The sequence below is a fragment of the Vidua macroura genome, chromosome 3, assembly GCF_024509145.1.
Source record: "Vidua macroura isolate BioBank_ID:100142 chromosome 3, ASM2450914v1, whole genome shotgun sequence".
Classification (NCBI taxonomy): Eukaryota; Metazoa; Chordata; class Aves; order Passeriformes; family Viduidae; genus Vidua; species Vidua macroura.
Genome location: NC_071573.1, coordinates 88,653,742 through 88,667,723, shown reverse-complemented (window position 1 = coordinate 88,667,723; position 13,982 = coordinate 88,653,742). Strand labels below are relative to the sequence as shown.

General features: G+C 35.8%; 1 protein-coding gene across 1 annotated transcript in view; it reads right to left on the bottom strand.

Annotated features, from left to right (window-relative positions):
* EYS (eyes shut homolog) overlaps window positions 1-13,982 on the bottom strand; it is a 725,122-nt gene that overhangs the window by 215,686 nt on the left and 495,454 nt on the right. The window contains 1 exon segment of the mRNA XM_053974015.1: window positions 1,648-1,760. Within this exon segment, the coding sequence (XP_053829990.1) occupies window positions 1,648-1,760 (113 nt within the window).

Below are 13,982 nucleotides of genomic sequence, written 5' to 3'. Positions count from 1 at the left end.
AAGGATGTAAGCACTTGTATCAATGGAAGTATTATTAAGGAGAATGAAAGAAAGTAGAAAAGATGGTAATCACGTAAAGTCCTGATTTTTAAATTATCCTGTTTTTACCTAGTAGTTTAAAAACCAGAACTGCCTCTTGCCTATGATTTAGGACATCAAAGCTCTAATGCATATGCAAAATAGGGAAAAATTTCCTAATCTAGTAACCAGAGGAGACAGCAGAGATTGTTTATGTTTTTTTCACCATGATTCTTCAAAGTTAATATCTGAATGAAAGACATGAAATAGCTTCCTCACTTGTTTTGAACCTTATGAATTTCTCTTTTGCACAGAGGCATAGTTTCATACACGAAAGTACATGCTCTCATTTGGAGGACACCATAGTTCTTACTAGGAAAATTTCTGATGAAACACTGTACAGAAAGACAAGAGAGGAGACATTGTTTCTTTGTTATTTGGGGTTTATCACAATAGATGCCAGGATTTTCTTTTTTTGTGCAGGATTTAGACCCACAACCATTTGTTAAATGCACTTAGAGAACATATTCCAAACAAAATGCTTTGGGGAACTTGAAGGGTGCAAAGATTTATTTCTTCATCAAGCTTGGACAAGGAGATGACACTGAGCTGCTGTGCTAAAGAAAAATGGTGGCAGGTTTCTGCAGGGATAACAAATTGAATTTTGTGTTCAGAGTAAGTTTTACTGGCAAAAGCTTAGAGACAGTAGATTTACACTCCTTTTGTAACTTTGAGTGGTATGTGTGCTCATTAAGGGGTTAGTGGTGGAGGTGAGTGCAGAGTTCAGATCTCACGGATCTTTAACTAAGGATCTAGGGGGTTACCATCAGCTTTCGAGAATAGTGTTTAAGCAAGCACATGAACATTAATGGACCTATTCTATACATTCTAGGGAAAAAAGTCATATGCTAAAAGCCATACATAATGTCCTTCAGGAATCCAGGACATGTACCTCCTATGACTGAAATGATATTCTCTCCCAAAAGACTTCATTATCTACAAATGCAGTTCACCTCTGTTTTCCTTTGCTTTCCACTTTTCCATGTTCAAACCTATCATATTCTAGAATAGAATCCTAATGTACCACTGCCCCTGTATGGCTTTTATTTCAATCAATGAATGACCAACAGCAATGTAAACATGTAAAACTGAAATCAATTGGAATTTTTAAATGTATTCAGGAACAATACTTTCCAGCATTTTTCACAATCTCTTGTAGAGTAAATGTGGCACCAGCTCATCCATATTTGTAACAAGATTAATGGAAATCCCAAAGTCAAGAGTAAAACACAACCAGCACGTCTCCCCACTTCCCAGTCCTGTATTTTCCTGTAGATCATCTTTATTAGTACACTGTTTCAGCATCCAGGGTGTGAAAATTCTCTCCAAATAAGCTATCAAGCTTAATTGAACTACTCTGAAAAAAATAAGATCTTCCATTAAGAAAATTCTTTAAAGGCATAAAAGAAAGAAAGATATCTGTCTGTCTCTCTAAAGATTTTTGTCTTTTTTTTTTTTTTTCTGTCACCATTATTGAAATTATCTAAAACGGTCACCCTGTGTAAGGAAGAAGGGAAAATCAGCACAAACAATTCCTTAGGATTTGGAAAGGTGTAGAGGGCAGTTTACCTGCAATTGTCAACATTACTTCTTCCCACAGCATTAGAGAAGCTGAAATGTCCGACGTTATTGATTTCTACGACTTTTATACAGCCAGTGAAATTGTAGACAGGTCCAGAAACCTACAAAGGAAAAAATTCACACAGTTCTTTTGCTTGTTGAGATTGTGATCAAGGTATTTATTTTTCTATGGATGAATACAGGTCATGGGGAATGGTAAACAGGGAAGATTTGAATTTTGTAAGTGTATTACTTCCCTGTTTAAAAGATTTCTAGTACTCTTAATCATGTTTCAAAGATGCCTAAGGACCTACTAAAAATGGGAATCACTGCAGGGGCACTGAAAACACAGAGAACAGTAAGTTGTTATGCACTGCCAAGGACCCATTTTTAACTATGAAGTCAGGTTTAGATAGCTGCAGAAAGAAAAATAAAAATATCTTGAGGAACAATTTGCTGAAAGCATAATGGAAAGCATTAAATGCTTTTTAAAGCCCAACAGGAGCATTAAGCCTGCCAGAAAGGCTTTAGGGCTAATAGACCAGCTAAGTGTAAAGAGAATGTTCAAAGAGACAAGGCTCTAGGAGGAAATGTAAATGACTCACCAAATCAAAATTTAATGAAGAGTAGATCTGGAAGGTTCCTGTGATGGAACACCTTTTTAGTTGCAGTACATCAGAGATCTGTCTCAAACTGAATTATTACTAGAAAATGTTTTCTTAAAAACCCAAAAAGTTAACTGTAGCAAAAAAGAAAAAAGATCAAGCAGTGTTTGCCTTGGATTCTTATGGGAAATTACTGTGGTCGTCACTTAAAAAGGCATCCAAACCATGGGAATGGTAGACATGGATTTTTGGGGGCAGGGGAGGGGGGCTTGAGTTTTTGCTTTTATGATTTTGAAAATGGGGACATGACTAGGGCATGCAAGGACATACCTCAAACTAGAGATCAGTAAGTCCCAATTTCATTCAAGACAGTGATTATGAATTACACTGAAGAACAGTATTAACATATATGTAAATGAATGTAATGTACAGGGGAATAGTTGAGAGGGTTTCTGAAAAGAGAAATCGTAACTCACAGGAGGAACACCGACTATGTGAAAAAGGATGCCTTGGCACATAGTCTTTGATTTCCAAAGGATTTTAACAAGTTTCTGTGTTAAAAGACTCTGAAGTAACTCAGTCCCCCTGGGATAACAAGGAAGGCCTTCAATAAATTAGAAGAATGGTTAAAACAAAAGCAGAAAAATTGTAAATGGTGAGGTTTGTCGCTATGGAGTCCCTAGAAATTCTCTCTGCAAGTCTGTATTAGGGTCTGTGGTCTTCAATGTATTTGAGTGGCTCAATGTTTTCTGTACTAGTCAGGATAGCAAAACCAAAATCCTGAGAACAGGATTTCACTGTGCAAAAGTGTCAAAATATGCAAAATTATAAGGTATGTAAGGATGATTATATATATAAGAGTTTCTGAACAGAGTAACTGTACAGACCAGGAATCTTCAGGCAGGAAAACTCACTGTCAATGAGAGACAGAACAAAGCAGTGTGCACATGAATAAAGAGTTTTCAATTTCTTAAAATGCAGAATCACAAGGACATGAAACAACATAAATTAGTGTGAAGATGAAAGCAAGGTAACGAGTTTGCTTTTCATACAATTCAAAATGAAATTGTGGAACTGTGGCATAGCATGTTTTGGATGGCACAAGTGTAAATGGGGTTAAAAATCAATCATATTAAAGGGAAAGAAGAGCTATCTCCTTCCCTGCTGACAGATAGGCTGCACAAGTACAATACAGTTCAAGCAAGGAGAATTGTTTTTCTCTGCACTGCTCAACCACTCTGGAACATAACACAGCATGCCATGCCATACACTGTAAACAGAATGAACTGGCCTTCCAACCCATGGGAGAGCTCAAAGAGTTCACTAATAATTTATTGTTTATTTCCTTAGCAGCAAAGGCTTACAGGAAGTTAAGACTTTAAAAAAGATATATTATTACACTGCAAAAAGGTGGAAAGTTATGTAACCATCTATAAGGTGGAATTTAAAGTCAATACAGTTCAAATGTGGCAAAGGGAAGATGGTTTCTCTGTGGAATAAACACAGATGATTACAATGAATCCTCCTGGAACTTAAAAAGAAACAAAAACCTCATTCAAGAACTGGATGTGAACACTCTCCTCCAAGTTAACTTTATGCATTAAGAAAACAATACTATTTGATATTCCACAAGGACTGGCAGAGGTTATTCATATGGATTACAGACAATGGAAAACTCTTTCTCTTCCTCCTTTGCCAGACACTCTGGCATGGAAATAAGAGTGATGGACTGCCAAGATGGACATACGCTCAGCAGCCTCTTTTGCTGCCATCATTATAATAAAATATACCAGGTAATCTTCGAAGATGCCTTGCCCTACTAAGCTTCACATTCTAATTTTTATAACAGATGCTTGTTATTTTTTTCCCCAGCCTTTTATAAATAGTAAATAAAATAATTTTCAATTTAAGAGGATGAAGGATCTGTTATAAATTCAATATGAACACAGACAGAAATGGTTACAGGATTCTGAGCTGGAAACTACATGGGACCTGTAACATTTCCCCCCAAAATGAACAGTGTTTTAATATTGGCTGCATAAATCAACTTGTTAAAACTGTGCTCCTTTTTTTCTCCCTGAGCCTCATATGATTGTCTCAGTCATACCATGCATGTGTTTCAACAAAAGTCCTCTTTCTCGGGATCGTAAAAATGGACAAACATAAAAGAAAACAAAAGAAATCAATAAATCCAAAGGGCAGATACAATACAATTTTATGATAGCTATTGTGCCAAGTTAAGTTCATCCAAGACTCTGGTATAGGGAAAATTCACTATGTCAACCATTTTGCTCATTGAAGAGCAAATTAGTTTAGAAATTAACATTTAGCTGCATATTTCCCCAAACTCTCTATTCTGTGAATATTTTAACAACCTGGTTTCCTTCCCCTCACTACTGGCTGGCCACCTAATAATTTCTCTTACATTGATATAGGTGCATATTTTGAAGGTAATGCATTCCTGTAAATCAATCTTAAAATTATTACTTCTTTGTTTTTTAACTATAACTACATTATAAACATTTTGGTCAAACAATTACTTGCATTTGTTCTGCTATGCTCTCTCTACAAAAAAATCAACTTCTTACAGATATATAGGAATAAGAACTATTGATATATATAATCAAAAATAAGTGGCTTTTATTCTTCTACTTTTGAGAAGAGATACCTTTTGTGTTTAGCACAATATTAAAATGTAGACTTCACATGTAGTTGAGTTCCCTTCCATTCACAAAAATACATTAATATGCTGACTAACTGTAACACTTAAATTGCCTGAAAATGTCAGGGCCAGAGCAACACCAGAAATTTAGTTTAATAAAATTCGCTATTCAAAATCTATTCAGATATGTTTGACATATAGTAACCATGCTCTTTAAATGCCCTTTATACTTGACAAAAATGAGTACTGATACTTACCTTGTAGGAAAAGTTCACACATATATGCCACATGATTTATTAACATCCCTTACTGACTAGCCCAAATTAAGCTGCTGCTAGATAGAATTAACCTAGAAGGAGTTCCTAATGAAATGAACCTACATGCTGTCAATTCACTACAGATTCATAAATAATATAATGATTTTTTGGCTTATGATCTGAGCATTTATTTGAAAAGTCGGATTAACTGGAAAGAAAACAAAGCATAGCACAATCTTTCCTCATTTGTCTCTAGTCAAGATAAATGTTATGTATCTTAAATATTCTCACTATAGACATTACAGTGTACCAGAATGCACTATTTAGTAGTCTTTCACATCTTTGTGATTCCGGAAATATATCTGATTTTGGAGTCTGATTAGTAGAACTCTCTTCAATAGACTACAAAACTTTTTAAATGCAATATTTCAAACTTAAATAAAATAACTCAGGTGCACAGTTTGGAATACTCAAATAAAATTTTAACTTGTATTTAGTAAAATCACGGTGAACCATTTGGAAATTAATAACACAAAAAGCACCTCAACTTAGATAACAGCTTCTTTACTCCAGTTTTGTTTTCTGCTAGTGATTAGAATCATATGAAACAGTCATAATGAACTCTGAAATTAAGCAAGCCATAATCTCACCTTTGTATTCTCTTTAAATTTGCCATAAAAAATTGGCTAACCATCTCAGTTGTAACTTGCTTGGAGCCTACTGCAACTGAACTTCAATATCAAGCCCACTAAAGCAAAATATGAAAATTAAAAAAAAAAATTAAAAAACCAAACAAAACTAAACCAAACAAAAAACCCCACATCTAAGTTCCATGGGTTGTGGTGGTAATGTTTCTCTCTAAAGAAGAATTTGGAATTTCTTCTTTAAAGATGTCATTTAAAAACATATTTTCCTCTCTTAGATACTGAATTACATACAGCACAAAATACAGACTATCAAATTAGCAGCAAGACAATCAGAATGGGCTTAATCCAGTAGGACATTATTCTGCCTTTATATTTCACTTACTGAACACTGAAACTTGCCTGCATTCAAGACAGCATGCTTGTACATGGGATGTGTATTTTCTTCCAGCCTAAAAGTATTCAAGACTTTGTTAAAAATCAACACCAGTGACTCAGACATCACCTTGCCGAAATACGTTTCTTGCTGATTTAAATTTCTGAAAAATCAATTAATAAAATTTAAACCTTATTCATTTTTACTCTGGTGGTTCAAGAAAAATGGACAAGGTTTGTCTGGTTAATTTGCATAGCTCCTAATGAGAGAAAAATCTACCTCCTTTTGAGAAGTCCTGTTGAAGTAGACAATGGCAGGAGAGTGTGTGTCTTTGATGTATCTATACTGTTCATTACTTCACTTCCTAATATTTACTTTTAATAACACTTTCCATACTCAGTTCAAATTTTAAACCACAAGCATTTTTATTGTTAGATAACGGAGTATAAGCCAAAGAGTTTAATGACATTTCAAAATGTGTAGGAAAATTAAAAGTAGTATTAGCTCTCAAACAAAAGTAATAAAACACTTAAAATATGGGGAAGGAATATTGCTTCAGCTTCTGTCCTCGTGCTAGTGTAGAAATGGGAAAACAAAATGGAAATATCTACTGGTAAAATTGCCTACATGCTATTGTATCAATAAATTGGGTGAAACATAAAGGAATTGAAATCTTCTCCATCCTGACTCTTGCTGAATATGCAATTAAATACTATATAAACCTATACATAACACTGAAGTTTCATTCAATTCATATTTTAATATAATAGATGATTTTACACTAATTTTTGATTCTGAGCCAAACATCCCAAAATAATGTTAATTAAGTTATACTAAAAAGTACAATTAAAAAGGAGTTCAAGTGGTAAGTGAAATCCAGAATTTTTTTTCATCCAACTACCTCTACTAAATTTTTAAAAGAATTTACTGTTATTACCCTGAATCTGCTATTATTCTATCTGCCATGGATACTGAATCCTATCACTAGAATTCCATGAAACAAGAAAGGAAAAATACAATAATATAGGCAGAAGAAGGGGAGAAAATAAATCCCCAAACTGCTTAGTGTGGTAGAGGTTTACATTTCTGCTCTTCATGTCTTATTTGTTCTAGCCACTAAAATCAGGGGTTACAAAAGTAGCAACCCTGGCAGTTCTGCTATGGGAAACCAGCAAGTCAATAATTCTTCCAGTCTCCTGTGCTGTAGAGCAGGCAACTGAGGCTATCCTCCCTCATTGGGTCTGAATTGGCAAACCATCTCCTGTGCTGCTGTTCTTCACAGTGGAAACCAGACTGGTCATCTGCTGGTCCCTGATTCAGGGGCAACCAGCTCACTACACAACTGACATTCACATTCCTCTTGCATCATTTCTTCATCTAAATTGACTAGCAGTCTAAATCTTGAGCATAAGCGCTTCACTGTCAATTTTCCATGATCCTGACAGTTCTAGTTCAGAATGGTTCATTAAACCACAAAGGATTAATTAAAATCAGTAAGTCTGAAAGATTCAAAAGTACTGAGAAATACCTTTACCATTTTTATGAAAGTTCATCCTTGGCCAGGATCCTTATCTTTTAAACTTGGTCTTGACTTGCACTGTAACAAGTGCAATGTTGCGTTTCAGAAGGGATATGAAAATTCTGATATGAGGAAGGATATTCCTAAGCTTCGTGGCTAATAATGTCTGCCCCTTTTGTAAATAATTTCAGTGTTTATGCTTAAAACCATAACGCATGATTCACTTACTGCATTTGTTATTGCAATTCTTAATAAGTTCAACTACTGTAATTTATCTTTTTTCAATTATCTCTGTTGAATCTGGTAAAATACCTTGTCCCTGAGAAAGATGGAAAATACATTGGCCTGTGAGGACTAGAAAATGTAGAGTGAAATTTGGAAAACAGACTTACCTTTCTTGAATAGTGCAGACTCTATCAAACTGTGGAAATCAGTTAATCTCCCCGCACATCACCTTTGCAGAGTGACACTGAAGTCACACATATTGAACACCATGCTAACACATTACAGTGTTACAGCACTTAGGGAAAGGTGTTCTGAGTCCATCACCATGGACTAGTTTACAGTCCAAGTCAGTCAGCTTCTCTGGTTCTGGTTCTTGTCCAATCAATAGCCAATCACTCAAATCTACAAATACTTAACCCAAGAGATGTTTATATCAAGCATATGTGTTTATATGCTGATGGATTTAGTGATTCTCATGGGTCATTTTCAAGTCAGGATATTCTATTTCTAAAGTAAGATTCAATGTGAAACACTTCTTAGTGAATTATGGATGTTGAGTTACGAAAAAGGGAAGAGTTCTAACAAGAAGTTGTACATCTGTCTGACTAGAAGAGGTAACACCTTGTCTGACTAGACAAGGTTGTCTTCAAAATGAAAATATGCCCATAAAAATGAAAATGTTCTCATAAAATAGGCTTTTCTTTAATGAATAAATATGGTATATGATATTCAGCAGAGCCTAATTTTGTCAGACTCCTAAGAAAACTGAAGATTCTCTGTTGAAGGAGGGAGAGTGGAGAAAAATTTCTTCATAAATTTTCATGATTTGTGCTTTTCTTATATCATGCCAGTACACCTTCTAGAAACATATGCAACTGGTTTGCCTGGTTTTGTACACCTTAAATACATTTCTTTTTCTAGCACAATTTCTTAAGACAAGAGGTGTTCAAGGTAACACAGTATTCCTCACACACCTAGGTAAGGAATATATCAGCTGGCACACTGTACCTTTCAATAAATGCCTTCACTTCCCCAAAATACTCCAGAGACTCCAATGAGGCATATATCAGGACCAGGTGAGAAGTAATGGTTTACAGTGTTAGGAACGTGGTAACGAGGAGAGCTGCCTGACACGTAACAAAGATTTTAGGAGCATATGGGCATTCCAAGGTTACCAAGGTGTTAGACACATGTATTTATGTGATCAGAGGTGTATCTGCAGTAGACAGATCACATAAAAATGTTAACCACGATGTGCCAAGAAGGTGATGAATCCACAGACTTCCAAAACGCATTTAATTATCTTACTATAGTAAACCAATATGAATTGTTGTGTTCTAAACCAAATAAACTCTACCAATAACATAAAATTTAAAATTTTGTTAATTTTTAATGAAACAACTGGCAGGTGACGACTCTTTTTTGTCTGCTCTGTTGTTCCGTTAGCTGTTACTGCCCTTGTGACAAATGTAGTAGAACATGAAAGTGTATCTATAATTCATAATATTAACATAGATTTAGATTAATGGCAGTTTAACTTGGCACAGTTGAGAAGTGGACATATAATCTGGTATTTTATATCTTCTGAGGAAGCAAAAACTTTCAGCAAGCAGTTGGATTTGGTTACTTAATTCTTTGGTTTAGCTTCAATTTCCATTTTGAGAGATGCAGTCCTGAGAGACCCATGACAATATGTGTTTACCTGGAGCTTTGAACTGTACTACCTATTCACTGCCAAAGGCTGGTGTTGATTTTTGTGGAGCATTTCCTTTTGATTTAGCTCTGAATTTTATTTTTCCCCACCTTGACTTTTATACTATTCATATACTTGGCAAAAGATACACCTAATTCTAAAATTCTCATACTTGCCCTGAGTTTCATGCTCTTAGACTCCTCGCCTAAAGCATTTACAAATTTTATTTGGAATTGATAGTCCCCAGGAAAACCATAGTAAACAAAAAGATCAGGTTCACATGAAATTGGTTGAAAAACATCAGGTTCACATATATTATGCACTATATGATCTAGAGGAGAAATCAAACTATGTTCTAAAACATAGTTTAAACTAACTGGAAGTTTAAACTAACTTCTTCACTTATAAAAAAGAAGACACATATTAAAATAATTAAAACATGCATGGCCCATTCTAAACTGCTCCTTTACTTGCTTCCATCACTCAGATTCTGGAAGTGACTTCTCTCCCTCCCTAACATTGCTCTAAGCCTCAGTGCTCACCTTTTCTATTCTTCTCAAGATGAAATCTTACCTCTTTCATTTTTACTATCAACATACCTCAGGCTGTTATGCAGGACAAACACCACAAGGTCAGCTGCTTTCCCTTTCCAGAAATTCAGTGCATTTGCATTCCTTTTCAAGTATATTCTTATTGAAAAAAAAAAACAAAAAACCAAACCTTTCCAAAAGTCAAAAAAAAGTCAATGCTATTAAAAGCCCTTTGAATGAGGTTAAAAAATGCCCATGTTCATGCAATATACATCCAACTAAGATAAAATAATTTAATTTTCTATTCAGTCTTCAGAGAGATTACAAGTGTCGTTAATAACAGTATGAAGATCTGTTACTCAGAGTACTCAGAGCCCCCCCTTCCACTATTCTGCAGCCAATGAGGCTTCTACTGCCACATCAAAGTGCATCTGACCATGTGAAATAATTCATGTTTCTTCTCCTATCATTCCCTTAGATAAATATTAGGTGAGGGTAAAGAACCATCTTCAGCAGACACTGAACCTGTATTCTATATCTCCACAGTAGCAACCAACACAGGATGCTAGGAAAAAGAACAGTAACAGATAACACCATGGCTGAGGTTTGGAGGGATCTCTGGAGGTCACCTTATCCCTACTTTATCCCCACTTTATCCCCAAGCTCCCTACTGAAGTAGTGTCAACTACAGCCAATTGCTCGGGATCAAGTCCAGACAGGTTTTAAATATCTCCATGAATGGAAACTCCTATACCAATCAGAGAAACTTGTGCCAGTGCTCAGACACCCTCACAGTGGAAAAGTTCTGATATTCAAATGACACCTCCTGTCTTTCATCTTGTGCCCATTCCCTCTTGTTCTGTCACTTGGCACTGCAGAAAAGAACATGGTTTTGCTCTTTTTGCAGCCTTTCTTCAGATGTTTGTAGAGCATTTGTGAGTTTTCCTCCAGAGCTTTCTCCAGGCTGAACAGTCCTGAGGTTTTCCTAACAGGAGAGATGTTCCAGCTCCCTAACCAACTTTGTGGCCATGTGCTGGTGTCTCTCCATGTCTCTCTTGTATTGAGGAGCCCAGAACTGGACACAGCACTCCAGATGTGGTCTCACCAGGGTGGAGAAGAGGATAGAGATCCCCTCCCTCAACATGCCAGCAGTGCTTCTCCTAATGCAGCTCAGGATGCCATTAGCCTCCTTTGCTGCAAGGGCACACTGCTGGCTCATGGCCATTTTGCTGTCCACCAGGACCTCCCAGTTCTTTACGGTAAGAAATCTACAAACTCTTTCCTGTAAAACTGTACAAATCCAAGGATGCCTGATGAGCTCAGATATTTCATCATTCATGTTCGTAGAAGACTTTCCACATGATGATTTGGCTATTAGAATTTCAGCAGCCATAAGGAATAAACTTTCATATACGAATACACACACACATGCGCATGTGCATGCTCACACACACAGTGACACAGAGGCTTGCCTTCATGCACTCATTTATGCTGTAAACCAGGAATCTCTTTTAGCTAAACATCTGGCTAATCAAAATCCATCTCCTCCAACCCCACTGAAGGATTCAAAAGTGTGAATACTCAGAGTATGTCCATACTCTGCTGTATGGAAATACAAGATGGACAGTAGGATTGTAGAATGGACAAACAATTTTCATTTTCACAAACTGATTGTAAGAAAAAATCAGTAGCATTATTTGCCAGATCTTGCTTACCTTTGAGCTCACAAATGCCAAACATTATTAGCTTATGTGAATAGTCAGGATATTCCTATTATTTCAGGTTTACATTGGCATTTCATCTTATAATTAACTTGCGTTAACTTTTTAAATACCTTTTATATATGTACTTTGTTTTAATTTGTCCTCTCTTATTTTCTTCTCATACTAGTCAGCCCATGCTGTAAACAATTGTCTCTAAAGCAGAATTCTGTAACCTGGTATAAGAATCTGTATAATGAGACATGACAAAATCACATATTGCTTTTTTCATTTACTATTATACACAGAGAAAACAGCTTGCTGTATTTCTCTATATGGTTCTCAGAAATTTGCAAACACAAACACAGTAAAGTAAGTAAAATCCAGGTAAACAGAGATTTTTAAACCACAGAAGAGAGGGATGGGCACCAATAGAGTGACTTACCCTTACTCATTTTTGCTTTCAAAAAAATACCATTAATACTAATAAAATTGGAAATTAAAGATTTTTTGCTAATGTTCCCCACAATTCCATTTCATTAAAATGATTCTTCCTCCTAGTCTGTTCTTTCATTTCTGAATCTCATTTCATTTAGGTGAAAAAGCACAAAATAATAGTTGCATTTCCAATGTAGAACAGCTGCCAGTTCCTTTCTTCTGCTCTTTTTTTTTATGTTGCACGCCAAATATCACAAATTTACAAACAATGTGATCACCATGTTCTTCTCTTAATAATGACTCTATATTACAGCAGCTTAGTCAGCTTCTACCTTCAGAGCAGAGCACATTTCCTGCTGGCTTGGCAAATGCGTTGTTTGTCCACTGTTCAGGCTGAGATGTTCCCTGCATGCCCAATAGGTACATTCACATACTTAGTTTAGAGTGAAGCCATTAAGCAAACAGCACTGAAGGGCTTATTTGGCAGGGATCAGGAATGGTCCCCATTTACTGCAGTTTTCTATAAAATCTGCCTCTGCTACACTGTGTGCTATGGGGAAAAGAAATGAAACAACACAGCAAAATGTCAAAGCTGTCAAGAAACACAAAGTCAATTTATTGTTACTGAAATAATGGAAACTTCTACATGGAAGATCAATGACAATGGGAGATCCTGTACTGAGAATGAATGCAGAGAGAGATTGCTGATAATATTAGAGTAGATTCTGGGCAAAATCACAGAACTGTGAGACTAACTTAGCATGCATAAGAGGAAACCAAATGCTTTTGAATTTGGTAGTCTCTATTCCTCAACAAAAAAAATTATGTCTTTTTATTCATCAACTACACACTCAATCTAAAAAAAAAAAAAACAAACCCACAAACCTTACACTGTAGATTGATAAATGTCAAGGACGCTACAGAAACACTAATCACCCACATTAACTCTGGAAGGAGTAAACAGGAATCAGTATAATTTAAACAGAGTCTAGACAAACAAAACTACATCTTCAGTGATGGTTTTCTTTTTTGGAAGGAAAGTCCACAAAATTAAAGAGATCAGTAAAGAACTGAAAACATCAAAGCTGGAAGGTGTGAAATTTCCTTAATTAAAATTGCATGAGTGTCTGGCAATCACCTGCTGGAAGAGAGTACTGGGAATAATGAATACACAGAAACCAACACACAAGGAAACAGTAGAGAATATAAAAAATGTTGGAAGTAGAAAACGTAAAGATTAAATAAAACTTGTAAAAAACCCTAGCTGAGCTGGACCTTACACAAGTTTCAAACACATGGAGAAAAGAAGAGTGACAGACTACAAAGGAGAAACAGTACCAAGTTACAAATACTGCAGCTGTCACCAAAACCCTTTGGAAAAACAGTGCTAAAACTTCTAGGGTCAGGGTTTTCCTAGACACTTGTGTATCAGTGTGATTTTGTAATAGGCTGCATATTTCATTTGCTGCTATTTAAAATTATCATTATTGTCCCTTAAGCATAAAATTTACACTGTTAGAAAGATAAAATACGATCCATTTCCATAATGAGCCAAAGAGTGGGTTTTGATTAAAAACAATAAAAAGTTTCTAGGTCACAACCCAGATGGAAGACAATAGGCATCACAGGAAACTAGCAGACTGCATCTTCGCAGAGAAACTGAAACTACTCTTAGGAGAAAAGAGCACAGAATCT